This window comes from Protopterus annectens, chromosome 2.part0 (genome assembly GCF_019279795.1).
Source record: "Protopterus annectens isolate FY-2018-M chromosome 2.part0, PAN1.0, whole genome shotgun sequence".
NCBI lineage: Eukaryota > Metazoa > Chordata > Ceratodontiformes > Protopteridae > Protopterus > Protopterus annectens.
In genome coordinates, this window is record NC_056728.1 from 251,901,895 (window position 1) to 251,918,161 (window position 16,267).

The following is a 16,267-nucleotide window of genomic DNA, read 5'->3' on the forward strand; positions in this document are numbered from 1 at the left end:
ATGGCCTGCACCTGTCACCCTTGGGATTCCAGATACTAGCTAAGGCTCTCGCTACCTCTATAGTGCCTTCTTTAGGCAAGGGTCAAATGACAAACTCAGCACAGTAACAGGTACAAGCAAGCAAAATCTGAGGGTAATGCTACTCAATGCTAGAAGTCTAAACCTCAAAATGAACTCACTCGAGGCACTCCTTACAATGGAGAACATGGACATCTGTGCAGTGACAGAGACCTGGTTCAAGGCTCCAGAGAGCACCCTGCATTACCAAGCTATAATTCATACCACACCTTTTGGCCACCTAACCTGGACCAAAACATTAAAGGTGGAGGCGGCACGTCCATATTCATTAAGGATATCCACACCTACAGGCTAGTTGCTCAGCATAGTGCATCCAAGGTTATCCAAGTGCAACTAACTCTGGGCAAGACCACAATCCAAACTGTAGCTTGCTACAGATACCCTACCATGCCCCAGGATTCTCACTCCTCATTTCTTGATACACAGGAAAATATTAGGGTGCAACCTAACATTCTAATAATGGGCGATTTCAACTACCCCACCATTAACTGGGAAAACTACTCATGTACCAACTCTTTTGCTCAATGTTTTCTGGAATTCATCAATTCCATTGTCTTGGATCAACTTATCCACACCCCCACCAGGGGCAGCAATATCCTAGACCTGGTCATTACCAACATGGGCAACTGGTGTTCCACAACAGAGGTCAATTCCTCGTTGGTCAGATCTGACCACAAGCTAAATCACCCTAGACATCCACATCCCGCCCCCACCCCCCATTAGTGAAACCACTGTAAAAAATTTCTTCAAAGCCAGCTTCACGCTTCTTAAGACAGAAGTGGCAAACTTCATGACACCCATGCAGATGGACAATACAGGTATGACTGCTGAATCCTACACAAATGCACTTTATAAGCACTTACACGAGTGCATGGATTGTGCAATCCCTAACAGAACCAAGATGCTATCCTCCAAAAAAAGGAAGCCAATCTGGTGGTCCCCTGCCATAAACAAACTCTACAACAGAAGAAAGAAACTGTTGCAAAAAAGAGTAATATCCCAAGACTGGAGGAACTCCCTGGTCAGCCTAAATAAAAAGCGGAGATCCCTCAGAAAATCCTCCAAAGCTAGTTACGAAAACAAAATCGCCACTGATTCTAAAGACAACCACAAAGCATTCTATAGCTGTCAAGAATCTCAATGGCAACACTCAGAGCTGCTCTGAGTTACAGCACAATGGCACTAAATATACAGAACCAACTGATATTGCAAACATCCTGTCAGATAGGTTCAGTGCTAACTTTACCCCCCCTCTCACCCCCTAAAGGGCCCATCTCTATACCGGAAGAATACAAAGTTCCTGTAGTCATGGCTGCACAGGTAAAAACTGCACTCTCTAAAGCCAAGAACACAGCATCCATGGGACCTGACAACATCTCAGGCTGCATTCCACACGTACTACAGAATGAACTGGCACCCCACTTAAGTACCATGTTCAATCATAGCCTCACCTTAGGCTTTGTGCCCACTGAATGGCGCACAGTGACTGTTATTCTACTCAACAAAGAGGGAGCCAGCATGGACCCCGGGAACTACCACCACATTAGCCTGACGAGCCTGGTCTGCAAGGCTATGGAACGTATCATCGTGGAACTTATAAACAATGACACTGGTAATCTCCAAACTCTGGACCCCACCCAGTTTGTGTTTGTAAAAGGCATATCATGTCTCCTAAACCTGACAGACTTCTTTGATGTGGTCACCAAAGCCGTAGATGAGGGTAAGGTGGTTCACACAGCCTATCTAGATCTCACTAAGGCTTTCAACACCATCCCCCATTCTGGAATTATAGATAAACACGTTAAACTAGGTATAAATCTCTATGTCACAAGATGGGTTGCCAACTGGCTCACTGACAGAACCCACACTGTGAAAGTAGCAGACTCCAAATCCGACTTCAGACCAGTGGCAAGTGGAGTACCACAGGCTTCAGTCCTGGGTCCTCTCCTTTTGGTATCTACTTCTCAGAAGTACAGGCTAACACTGAAGGTCTTTGGCTAATGAAGTTCGCAGATGACTAGAAACTAGGAGCCGTAATCAAAACTCCTAACGATGTGGACATCCTACAAAAGGGCCTCACTGAGACAGATGCCTGGTGTCAAAGCCATGGCCTCATGCTCAATGCCAAAAAGTGCATTGTCATCCCTTTTGGTAAAAACTATGTACCCATGAACTACCAGATAGGCAGTAGTCTACTTAACACCGAAAGTGTGATAAGAGACCTTGGGACACAGGTGGACAGTGGTCTCTTCTTTGATAATCACATCGCCACAGTAGTCAGGAAATCCTTCTACTTGGCACACCTCATCACAAAAGGTTTCTCATCCAGGAAAAAGAGGTTATTGTTCCCATCTACTCGTCACTTATTAGACCCATTATAGATTACAATGCCCCTTTTGTTATGTACCTCACAAGACATCTACAACTAGAAAGGCCGCAGAAATACCACACAAAGAGGATTACCGGCCTCAAACAGATGCCCTACGCAGACTGTCTCAAAAAACTCCAGCTTTACTCGGTCGCATACCACCTACTCAGAGGCGATCTCTGCCTAATGTACAAAGCTATGTCAAATCCAGAGCTGTTGGACATGCTCCACTTAAAGAAATCCCAATCCCTCCGAGCTACATGCTCTAGGGACCTAAACCTTGTCAGCACAATAAACAGATCATGCTGGAGGTATAGATTCCTGTCCCAGAGACTTCCCAAACTCTGGAACAAACTACGTATCTATATCAAACAAAGCTGCTCATTAGCTGGATCTCTTCCCTAGATGGAATAAGAGGTAATGCCCTGGACCCTTCTAGTACTATAAGCCATGGTTCCCCTTGTCCATCCAAAATGGATGTCTGCACTGCCTCTACGGACGTGCCTACGTCAGATTCTTTAACATAACTCCAGGTGTTCATTGACCTCAAGGGATAGGTCGGCAGACGGAGGTGCAGCATAACAGGATTCAGGCCTAGGCTTACTGACCTTCCTCTTCAAAATCGTCTCGGCTGAAGGACCCACAGAACCCTCCATAACATCCTTAGATGATCTTTTTAATCATTGATTCAAGTAAAGATTCAAAGCTGAAATTCAGTTTCACAATGTATTTGAGACAAAAGTCTGACAAATGGATCAAGAACAATGGTCGTGATTTGGGCCTAGACAGAAAAGACAAAGATCATGGCTATCCTTATGTGGAATTTGCCTTCCACACCTACACATGCCCTTCCTGGATGACATGAACTAAATAAAGAAGGCAGTAGTAAGGAAATAAATCCCCAATGGGGTACTTATCTGAAAGCTGGCAGGAACCAACAGACTCATGCAGCAGACTGACATACAAGTCAAGCATTCCGCATGGTGGCAGAAAAGTTCTGAGGATTGTATGTGCGGATGTCCTTTTATGGCTGATGTTTGCCAGGCCATACGTGCGATGTCCCACTTACCTGCAGTAGCTAAAATATGTTGTAAGCTGGCCGGATGTTGGGTCACTTGGGCGGAAGATCTTCCATATGTAATGAATACTGCAACACTGAACAGAAGGACATCCATGGGCACAGCTCCATTAAAAAAAAAAAAAAAACAAACATTGTAGACTTCAGTGTTACGGAACCTCTGCTGCTTTGTAGCTACAGCTCCACAGATGTGTTGTGTATAAAATCAGCTAGTCAGCTCTTGGCAGTGACAATTTACAGCAGCAGAAATACAATGAGAGAGGGTATCATATTCCTCAAATGATTACATCCTGAAAAGAAATGCATGAACTGTAAGTCTGTGCAAAGCAATGTAAATACTACAATGGGTTTTCATGATCACTGCATATTGTAGTTTATCTTAAAACCTGCAAACATACTGCACTCAAATTCCATCTTCTACTTCTTATCTTGACAGTTAGTTACATGTTAAGCCAGACCAAACCAATCACCAGGATTAGTTAGAATACAATTAGTAGCAGTAAGTTCACAACACACAATTTCAAAGGCGAAAGCAAGTATGTTTGTCTCAACTGCATTTCTGCAAGTCAGAAGTCATTGGTTAAATACTTTTGACTAGAAATCCTAAAATCTGTAACATGCAGTTCAAATCCTTGTGTGTTTGTGGGATGGGAAGTGATAAGTTAGAAATGTATATTGCTTTTAGAAAATAAAGTTATTTTGCTTGCAGGAAATAACTACCTTCATCCCTTTCAGTTCCTGCATGTATTTGCTTTCTACTTCCAGTATCTGGTCCTTTAGCTCATGGATGTCCTATAAGAGGAGTTCAAAAGAAAAGGAAATGATGCAAAAACAAAAAGAAAGAACAGAAAATTGGAACAGAAGGAAAGTAAAATGTTCTGAGTGGAAATGCAAAGTGACAGACAAGTAGGTATGCTCAGTTTATTCAAATCTTTTATCTGTTCACTGTTCTAATTTTTTTATCTCATCTCCTCCTGTTTTAACTGTTAGTTGTTGAACCTCATCTACCTCCAAACATAGCATAATTAAGTCTTCCATAAATATTTGGATTTGTGCTCTTCCTTGATTTCCACATTTTTCTACTTTATACAAAATTGCATAACATTTCCAAAATATCTCTTAACACCTCTACAGGATCTTTGATTATTTTTCTTGTTAAAGGCTCACTAAGCTTGGCAACAGCCCTTTCTACTTTTTGTTCCCTGAAATTATTATGAAAAAACAGTTGCTCAATAGCAAACTTTCTAAACTAATGCACAATATCCACATAATTCCCTATTTTCTATTTAGGGGTCTGCAATTGTAGCTTTCTTGCTCTAAGATTCCCCTTATTCTGCAATACTAACTTTTATCAGCCCCTACAAATAATTTCTTACTTCTTAGCTATCTCTTTCTTTTATTTCTACCCTATTTTTTCATCTTATCTCAATAGCTATCACTTCTGAAAAAAAATCGATTTTCCCTAATAAATCCTGAACAATTTCCACCACCCATTCCTTAACCTCCTCTCTTTTTAAAAAGTAGGCGTGAAAGCTCCAGTGTCTCATTTTTACTTCATTACCCTGCATTACCACCACTAATTTGTTGATCAAAATAATTAACCCAGTTCAGATTCAACTCATTAAATTTGGCACAAACCACTCAGTGTCCTTACCCTTGTCTTTCCAATCCCATTCATCTCTGAATCGATTGTGTCCTTAACAAGGAAAGCCCTTACACCAGTTGCAGCATTAAATGTTTCTTGAAAATCTTGCTCCCTACCTAAACAGCATTACTACATAGATACAGATCCTCTTAATAAACCCAACCCTCTATGTATACCTTCTGTGTGATATCCCTTAAATAGATAAGTGTCATTAATCGTGCATTTCACTTTTCTGTGCAGCCTTTCCTTAAACAATAGTATCTGTTTACATAGCCTTTCTCCTTTACATTATAACATTTAATTTCAACTTTCTACTGCCCTTGGGACCACTGTCAAACTGGCATCAGTCCCCTGTCACTACATTTCTATACAGCCCCCTTTATTCCAATACCACTGTCACTCAACCACAGAGAAAAGAAAAAAGTCTAAATGTACCAGTGCACAAATTAAAAAAACATCCCAGTAGTGATGGCACTCGCATGAAATTTACAGGCATATTGAAAATCGGCCATGCTAAACTTTATATATATATATATATATATATATATATATATATATATATATATATATCATCTATCTGGAAAAAAATTCTATACTATCTCTATCCTTAAAGGAGGAAAATCTACACAAATTTCCAATTTTAGGTCTACAGTGTTTCTCTCGCCACTCTCAAAAATAATGGAAAAATGTGTCCATGCACAATTATTACTCCACTTATTACTAGAAAACATTTTAACACCTACTCAACATGGTTTTCAAATAGTACATCCACCACTCTCACTGCTTTTACCAAATCAGCTGCACAATCCAGAGACAATAACAAACTAGTCTCTTGCCTATTCCTAGATACTGTGTCTCATGCTCTGCTCATTTCTGAACTAACAGAACTTAATCTGTCCCCATCCACTATCTCTTGGTTCAGCAGCTACCTGTCCAATAGGCAACAATCTGTTAGATGGCTTTCTACACTGTCCCCTCCTCTGCCAGTCACCACAGGTGTGCCCCACATCTCCATCTTAGGACCTCTTTTATTCAATATTTTCAGTAACAATCTTTATAAATCCTGCCCCAACTCAACTCTCATCCAATATGCGGATGATTCTACAGTCATTACGTCCTCTGATTATTTCTCAGACCTGCTTTCCAAAACCCAGCAAACGTTCGCAAATATTGAGACCTGGCTAACCAATAAACAGCCAATACTCAATGCTAAGAAAACTATTTATTTATTTAAGAAAACTAAACTACTTCTATTTCTGCCTAAATCACACTTTCATAATACCCCAGCCTTCACTATCACCTCGTTAGACAACACCACCATCAATGTTGAATCCCATACCAAACTACTAGGGATCATAATTGATGATAAAATAAAGTTTGACGTTCATATAAATTGCTGTATCAAACATACTAACCAAAAGCTTGGCTTACTATGCCATAACAAAAGATATCTCACACCAGAGGTAAGATAGTTTCTCTTTCTTGCTCATCTCCTACCTTGTTTCTTCTATGGCTCCCAAATCTTCACTAACCTGCAGGCAACATTACTGAATAACAGGGAAAATACATATCACAAAACAGCTAGATTTGCTGCCAACACTCAACCTAAATCCCATCACTGTTTGGCTTTAGAAACACTAAACTGGCACGAGTTCCCCAATCAACTTCTTTTCTATCAACTTAATATTATCCACTTCATCCTCTACAAACCCTCCTTCTGCCCAAACATTTCCAACATCTTTAATTACTACCTCCCAACCAGAAAACTTAGAAGCACCAACCAAAACCACCTTGACATCTATAAACCTAAAAAATCAATTGGTGAAACCCTCTACAACTATCTTCCCTCTATCCACTGGAATAAGCTACCTTTAACAATCAGATCTATTACACAGTGCCTCCCATTTAAAATCGCCCTAAAAGTCCACTTTACAAATACCTGGACTTGTTCCTGTACGCAACCACCGTGAGCTTAATCACCTGACCCTCTTTGCATGTATCCCCTTCTCAATTTGTATGTAATTCTCGCTACAGAACTCTAACTTCTAATACCTTTTCACTCACCAATACCTTTTTTACTCTTTCTCCACTACTCATATTTACCTCCCTCCCTTCTTTTCCCCACTTAGCTTACTCCCCTTTCTTAGATTACACTTGATTCTAACTATTACTACTCTCCTCTCTTATTTACAAATTAAAAAAAATTCTAAATTTTCCCTCTTATCTATAGCCATACTTTTTCTATCACCTATTCTATCAACTTCCCCTCTGTTTCTGATTACTGCTGTACATGCTTATGCCTGTAAGAACTAAGATTTGATACACTACCTCTGCACTCTTTTCTTAAACTCTGAGTTAATTGTCATTACTTCCCCTCTATATGGTGAAGTCCTTATGTACTGGAGATATATGAAAGACTTTCACATTTGGTTTTACTGCCTTTTTTGTAAATAACTCTCATGTTACAATTGTGAATCCAAGCATTATAAAAATAAGTTATGTACTTACCATAACGTTTCAAGCGAGTTGTTCATCTCGCCTACACATGGGTTCGGAGCCGATCTATCGGCTCAGAGTCGGACGCTTTACTAGCTGAAGATCTCAGAGTAGCTCGAGGCCAGGTCCCTATCCCATGATGCTCTCTGTCCTACCTCAGATCTAGTTTGCTGAACCCAGCATGAACAGATATAACCCAAGAAAGTAAGGAGTAAGAATTCCCAGATCAAGACCACCACACCCCAAGTCTACTCGCTCTTTGAGACCCTGGAGGGGGAAGACAGGAGGGAATGTAAGAATGAAGGCGAGATGAACAACTCACATGGAACATTATGGTAAGTACATAACTTCTTTATGTGAAGTTATTCAATCTCGCAGTTCGTTCTTACACATGGGTAGCGTCTCAAGCACCCTATTCCTGGGTGACTCAGTGCAGCCAAAGGAAGCCCTGTCCCTGGAGGCCCTGTACACTTTGTAATGAGTGATAAAGGTATGCAGCTTAGACCAAGTGGCAGCTGCACATATAGTGTCCAAAGGCAATCGAGCCGCAGAAGTGGAAACAGCCCTAGTGGAATGCACCTTCACGCTATGCTCTAATGTTTGGTTTGCTGAACAGTATATAAATTTAATACAGTCAGTTAGCCATTTGGAAAGGGTGACTTTAGAGACTGGTAATCCTTTCTTAGTGTCAGCATGCGATACAAAGAGTTGGTCAGATCTTCTAAATTCCTTTGTCCTGTCCAAATAGAATCTCAATTGTCTGTGGACATCAAGTTTATGCAACATGTACTCCAAATTATTAGAATGTTTACTAAAAAAGGTTGGAAGTTCGACAGTTTGATTCAGGTTAGTCTCGGAACACACCTTTGGCAGGAATGAAGGATTAGTCCTCAGTGATACTCTGTCTGGGTGAAACACCAAATATGGGGGTTTGATAGAAAGGGCTTGAAGCTCAGACACCCTATGTGCTGAGGTAATGGCCACCAAGAAAATAGTTTTCCAAGAAAGAAACTTCAAATGGCAGGATGATGCAGACTCAAAGGGAGGAAGAATAATACGTGACAGCACAAAATTTAGATTCCAGGGAGTAAAAGGTTGTCTAACAGGCAGCCTAAGATGAATGGTACCCTTCCGGAAGGCCCTACATAATCTGTGAGACATCTAATTAGAACCTTCAGCTCAGAGGTGAAAATGCAAACTTGCAGCCAATTGAACTCTAACAGCGGCAGCTGCGGCACCTTCATGAAAAAGCTTAGACAGGAATTCCAGGATACTAGCAATTGGGGAAACATAAGGATCAACGTTATTCTGGGAGGCCCAAAAAGCAAATCGCTTCCATTTACTAGCATACAACTTTCTGGTGGAAGCTTTATGCGAAGATACAAGAATATGCTGTACCTCAGAAGAAATTTCGTGTGACCTGGCTAGGTTGGGAATCAGAGCAGCCAAGCTGTCAGTCTGAGGGAAAGAAGGGAGGGATGGAGGGCCCCTGACGAATGTGTAAGCAGGTCTGGAACTGGGTCCAGAATCCAAGGTTCCTCCAGTTGATAGAGTCAAAGGAAGGAGAACCAAATCTGTCGAGACCAAAAAGGGGCTATTAAGATTACAGCCCTTCCCAGGCTTTTGACTTTCTGCAAGAATTTCAGAATCAGGGGTATAGGTGGGAAGGCATACAGGAGTCCTGGGGGCCAATCTTGTGCAAGCGAGTCCCTTGGGCTGTCCCCCGGAGGGGGATTCAGGGCAAAGTAGCTTCTGCATTTGGCATTCATAGGGGATGCAAACAGGTCGCAGCAAGGCTGGCCCCATCTGGGGAAAATCATCTCCGTAATTTCGTCTTTGAGAGACCACTCGTGCGGTAACAGAATGGCTCTGCTCAGTTTGTACGCTATCACGGTGGATTTCCCCGGGATATGCGTTGCTATCAGAAAGCGCCCGGTGGATACTGCCCACTGCCAAATTCTCAAGCCCTCTCGACACAGGAGGTAAAGACTTGGTTCCCCCTTGCTTGTTGATGCACCAGACCACAGACATGTTGTCTGTCTGTATCGCAATCGTCCCTAGAGGAAGAGAGTCACGGAAGTGCTGCAACACCAAAAGCACCACTCTCAGCTCCAGAACACTGATGTGCAACTATGACTCTGCCTCAGACCAGGTGCCTTGGGCTGTTCTTCCCTGAAAATGCCCCCCCACCCTATCAGAGAAGCATCCGTGGTCACTGTGGCTGACGGCGGGGGAGAAACAAATGGTTGACCCACTGTAATTGGTGGCTGGTCAACCACCAGCGAAGATCCTTCTTGCAAGAGTCCATAATCATGACTAAGAATGACATCGGAAGTTGTTGGTAAGACCACTGGGTGAAGAGTAACCATTGAAGAATCCTCATGTGCATACGTCCCAGAGGAACTGCTATGAGCGTAGCTGCCATGGTACCTAGTAGTTTAAGTACTTGAGAGGCCATTACTTTTCTTCTCTGCAAAATGTCTGAGACCTGGTTTCAGTTAGTGGCTATTCTGTCCAGGGGCAATTTTACTGTAGCAGTGGTGGTGTCTAGTTCTGCTCCGATAAAGGAGATACACTGTGATGGCGACAACACAGACTTTTTGAAACATAGTGATGCCTAACTGAGAGCAGACATTGAGTGTGTGATCCCTGGACAGAATTAATTGATGCCTGGACTCGGCAGTAAGGAGCCAGTCATCCAGATACTGAAACACTTGGAATCCTAGATGCCTCAGGTGAGCCGTAACCACTGCCATGCTTTTGGTTAACCCTCTGGGGGCTGTTGTGAGTCCAAAGGGCAGTGCTCGGAATTGGTAGTGACTGGCTCCCAGCCGGAAATGCAGATGATCTCTGGATGGTCTGGCCATTTTGATATGGTAGTATGCATCCTTGAGATCTAGAGAGCACATCACCTCGCCCATTCCGAAGAATGGTAAAACAGACTGAAGTGTGACCATCTGGAACATCTCCTCCTTTACAAATGCATCGAGTCTGCTGAGATCCAAGATGGGCCACCAGTCCCCGGTCTTCCTTGGAACTAAAAGGAATCTGGAGTAAGTTCTGGATCCTATCTGGTCTGCTGGGACTGGCTGGATGACTCTTTTTTTTTTTCTGCAGTCTCTGGATTTCTATGGCTGCTTGATCCCAGAGACTGGAGTGAAACGTCTGGGATTTTTTTCCGAACAGGTGGGGTTTCTAAGAATAGAATGATGTAACCTCTGGTAACGATGCTTTGTACCCAAGAATCTCTTGTAATTCCTAGCCAGGCATCTGGATACAAAGCCAAGCGACTCCCAACTGCCTCCAGAGTAGGACAGTTGGGCCTCCTTTCAGGAGCGCTGATAGGGCTTACCAAGGAATTGATCCCTGTCACCCTGGTTCTGCGGACCCACTCTGCTGCCGAGGTGGTGTCTTCCATTATTACCCCCTCCTCTACCCCTGGAGGGGGGTTCACTACGTGTATTCTGGAAAGCTCCTTGGGACTTTCGAAACCACATTTTTCCACCTTTCTGCCCTTTGGGGTATGGTCTGGTAGGGGTGGAAAAACAGACTCCTACGACAGATAGAGTCTTTCCCTCTTGCTCACACCTAGTGAGAGTCTCCTTGACTTCGGACCTGAAAAGAGATGAGCCATCGAATGGGGTGTTGACAAAGGAAGACTTGAAGGCCTCTGCAAAGGAGCATAAGTGCATCCAGGAACATCTCCGAAGAACTATTGCTGAACCCCCTGCCCGACTCAAACCATCGGCTGCATAGGAAATGAGCCAGATGGACGAGTTAACTATGGCATTAAAGGTATTAAGCTGGGCTGTCACCTTCTCAGAAACACCTCCATCTGTACTACCCTGCAGAGCATCTCCAAGCTCTTTTAGGAGATCTCTTTGAAGATGGGTAAAATGAGTCAAGTAGTTAAGCGATCGCATAGCAAAGTTTGCAGAACTAAAGATGCATTTCCCATACCTGTCCATAGTCCTGGAATCCCTATTAGGAGGATGGACAGTAGAAGAGTTTTCGGACATCTCTTTCTTGGTGGCCGCCGCCACCACCATGGCATCAACCGGAACTCCCTTAGTGAGGAACATCTTGTCTTGAGTGTAGGTGATAAACTTGATGGGCCTCCGAGAGACCGATTCCATAGTATCAGGAGACTCCCATGCCCTTTGAGCAACCAATTCCATTAGTTCGAAGGGCGGAGTCACCCAGGAAGTGGAAGGTTGAGACCCAAAGGCCTTCAGGAGCACCGACTCATCCTCAGTAGGGCTAATGGACTGCCAGTCACCCCTCTGCTTAATGGCTTCCAGGATATCAGCAAAGGAGATAACCTCCGAGTGGGACCGTGGGGACCCTTCTGATTCCTCTAAGTCAATGTCTGATGTCAAAGACTCCTGTGGGGAATCTAAATGCCTCCTCTTACAAAGTTTCTTCCTGGGAACCTCATCAGTGGGAGCTTCCGGTGAGGTCTCAGTAGAACAAGGGTCACCCGATGGGGTTACCTGAGGCTCCAGGTCTCGACGCTTCACAGGGACCTGCGATGTAGAGACAGAAAGTGGCACTTTATGGTAGGAGGGGGGGAACCTGATGATGTGCGCGTCTTGGACGACATAACCGTCCTCATAGCATTGAAGGGTCCACTGCTTCAACCCAAGGTAGCTGCTGGTTCTGAAGAAGACGGCAACCTCCCCGGCGCAGAGACAGCGGGCTCTGAGCCTGATGACGGAGCAGAGCTCATCCGCGCCAACGCTCCGAGAGGAAGGGTCAGAACCGACGCATTGGTTTGAATCTCTCCCCTGGAGCCAACCAAAGTGTCTGCTCCCAGACTCTTCTAATGGTACCGAAGAAGTCAGGGTTGATGGAGCCGATGGCACTGGACCAGGCCTTGGCTCCGAAGGCTCCACAATCACCAGATCCTCCTCCCCCGGCTCCGAAGGCCCGGCTCAGAAGAGTAGTAGTCACAGCCGGTGCAATGGTCTTGGGCCTCAAAACCAGTTGGGTCAAGGCCGATGATAATTCTGCCATTGCTGGGTTCTTGAGAAGCCTCTGCACCACCCAGTACACATCCACACCAGAGAGGGTCCTTGAAGAAAGAGTCGAAGGAACCGAAGAAGCCACCGATTGAAGAATAGGTGATCTCAAGGTTTCGGGGACCGGCTCTGAAACATTGGCTCGGTGCACAGCTCCGAAGACTGCGGAGCTGGCGACCGCACCTTCACAATAAGGCTCGCAGCCAATGACTTGGGCTCCGAGGAAGCTTTAGAAGACTTTGAGGTCTGGTCAGCCTTGTCCAAGGACTCCTGAAAATCTGGCTTCAATAACTCTCTATCTACCAGCTTCCTTCTTTCAAGCAAAACCCGGCTACTGAAGGAATGGCAGATCGAGCAATCCTCCTAGAGGTGAACTGGCCCCAAGCAATAGACACAATTCACATAGGCGTCCGTGATGGACATTTTCTGCCCGCATTTTGGGCACTTTTTAAATCCTGATTTTTGCTTCTCCTTTGATCAGCCGTACTAGGAGCAACACCAACAGTAAGCACTAATCTGAAGAAAAAAAATACTGTATAACAGCACACACAAACACACCACAAACTCTAACTATTATATAAAACTCTAAGTTGTTAGACCACTGAACAACTATCAAAATCTAAAGTAACACTAAATTTTTTTCTATCTAATAACAAGCTAAATACACTCTTTCAGCGAAGACCATTCTTAACTATGTAAACACATGCTAGGATAGGGAACTACTAAACTAAGGCACAGCCAAAGGCCTAAGAGCAGCCGCTCTGAAAAGGATGAAATCTCGTCAAAACTCTGAAAAAACTAAAGCAAAGATTAACTAGCCCAATAAACAGTATAACAGTATAAAGAGTAAGTATCCAAAAAAAAAGGCTTGGCTATAAAGGCATAAAGTTAGAAAAATTTGTCACAAACTGGCCCAAGGTCTCCAATGACCTCCGATCTGTTGCAGTGGCAAACTAGATCTGAGGTAGGACAGAGAGCATCATGGGATAGGGACCTGGCTTTGAGCTACTCTGAGATCTTCAGTTAGTAAAGCGATTGGCTCTTAACTCATGTGTAAGAATGAATGCTGAGACTGAACAACTTCACACAGCAGGTTTATATTACCTCATGCATACTGTATTGTTTGTAAACAGTTTTATGGTGTATGTACTACTTTGTGGAGCTTTTCTCCCTGGGCCTCTGCTGAAAAAGAGCACACTCTCAGTCAGACATCCCCGGTCAACAAATGTCAAATAAAAATAAATAATAAATATATCACTAGTTATATCAACTTAAGTGTTATAGAACTGTGTAAACTATACCATGTTCAACTAAATGCTAAATGATATTTCAACCAAATATGCATTCTACTAAATGAGGTTTCACCCATTTATGTTCATTGCTTTGCTGGGAAAGACATGGCCATGGCCTCCCAAACCAGCCAAAGTAGGCCCTGCTGGTAAATTCAAAAAACGGCAATCTGGAAGTCCGTGAACACTCTTTATTGTAAAAACTCTTAAGCGCTTTTCGTACGTACTATGTACGAACTTCATCAGAGAATCTATTAGTGCAGAACACACCCTTAAATAACTTTTTACAGATCAGCTGATGTTACGCTGATTATTGTATTTAAAAGACCAGCATCATAAAACTTTGATCTTACATATTTTAAAAATGTTAAATATCATTCAAGAATTATTTGGCTAATTATATTAGATAAATATCCACAACCATTCCTTTAAAAATGAGTCAAAAAATAATAATAAAACATTATTGATAAACAATACATCATATTAGTATATTAATTTATCAATATGTTCATATATACAATCCACATCTCCAACCCCCGAAACTACCATACTAAATATAACCTTTATAACTTGAATTATATTAAATAAAACATATTGTATTATATTCCCACTAAAAAACAGACTTCATTCAGTGGTTTATTTACTCTCCCTAATAAAGGGCGACATATTCATTAAAGGAAAAATCATTCAAAAACAGTATAGAATACCAAAAATGAAAGTTAATATTATATTACTTATGTTTTAACCATCAATTAAATAGGCTCAACAGATTTGTTAATTAATATTCAATGAATATATTATATCTATTATTTAATATAAAACATTATCAATATATTTGATGTTATCTGATTAGGCTACGTAATTTTAAGATGGGCATGATAGAACAAATATCATTCAAACCAGGCAGGCAATACGAAAACAATCTAATTTGCCATACTAGTTCCAAACGTTCAAGTTGCAGTTCAATAGGTCCACCTCTGATATTTAATGTTAATTGATCCAAAACCCAAAATTTAAAATTGTGTCCAGGGAATTCATTAATATGCCTAGCAAGAGCATTCTCAAGAGCACCTTTTTTAATGTTGTAAACATGCTCATATATTCTGTCTCTAAGTCTTCGGATGGTTTTGCCCACATAAAAACAAGGGCATAACTGGCATATAGCCACATACACAACCATCTTAGAGTTACAATTATTCTTAAATTTACTTTTTAAGACAAAATCATTTATTTTCACAGTACTCCCCACAGTAATATATTTACAATAAGGACAACTGCCACACTCCGACATGTTCTTATAACTTGTAGTCGGGTTTGGTTTGTTATTAATACTATCTAAAAGTTGTTTAAAATTTTGGTCGTGTCTTACTGTGATTTTTGGCTTAAAACCTAACTTTGTTATCAAATCTTTATTTTCCTTCAAAATATTCCAATTTTTATAAAAAATATTTTTAATAACGAAAAATCAGAACAATAAGTAAGTGTCAAACTGTATTCAAAGGGTAATTTGGCAGTATCCTCATTTATATTAAATAAGTTCACCTGATTGGGACTAGCCAAAGGAGATATGCTGGATTCTACTCTCAGTAGAATTGGTTTATAGAAACCATTGTTCCTTTTAATAATTACCTCATCCCTAATGTTATCTATAAAATTACTTGGGTACGCTCTATTCAAAAACATGTCTTTTAAATTTTTACATTCATCTAAAAAATCTTCAGTGTTACTAATCATTCTTGCTGCTCTAATGGCCTGACTTTTAACCACTGATTTCTTTTGATAGGTAGGATGTGCACTAGCAAAATGCAGGAAAGTATTGGAGTAAGAAGCTTTCCTAAATATTCTAGATTCAAACCTACCCAGTGGTAAGTTCTTGATGAGATATACATCAAGATAGGCTATTTCCTTTACACTAAAGTTAAATGTAAACTCTAAAAATTAGTAGTTGAATTAAAATAATCAATCAGTTGTTCCGCTTGTTGAACCGAACCTTCCAATTCGATGAAAATATCATCCAAATACCTCGTATAAAACTTTATTTTAGAGGTAACTTCAGTTTCAACCAAGGCATATTCCTTTTCCCAAAAACTCATGACCAGATTTGCAAAGCTGGAACCACAGGGGGAGCCCATGGCTACCCCTTTCTTTTGGTGGTAAAACTTATCATTAAATACTATAAAATTATGAGCCAGAACTATTGTTAATAATTCTTCAATAAGCCAGATCTCAGATACTGGTGCATTCATTTTTTTCAGATTTAATGTCACCCATTCTATACCCAAATCTTGTGGA

At 41.7% G+C, this 16,267-nt stretch overlaps 1 protein-coding gene across 1 annotated transcript in view; it reads right to left on the reverse strand.

The window, feature by feature from the left end:
• Nucleotides 1–16,267, reverse strand: part of LOC122792731 (cingulin-like) — a 1,533,502-nt gene that overhangs the window by 399,079 nt on the left and 1,118,156 nt on the right. Inside the window, exon 15 of the mRNA XM_044060313.1 lies at nucleotides 4,245–4,316. Coding sequence (XP_043916248.1) covers nucleotides 4,245–4,316 — 72 coding nt within the window. The remainder of the gene's footprint in view (nucleotides 1–4,244; nucleotides 4,317–16,267) is intronic.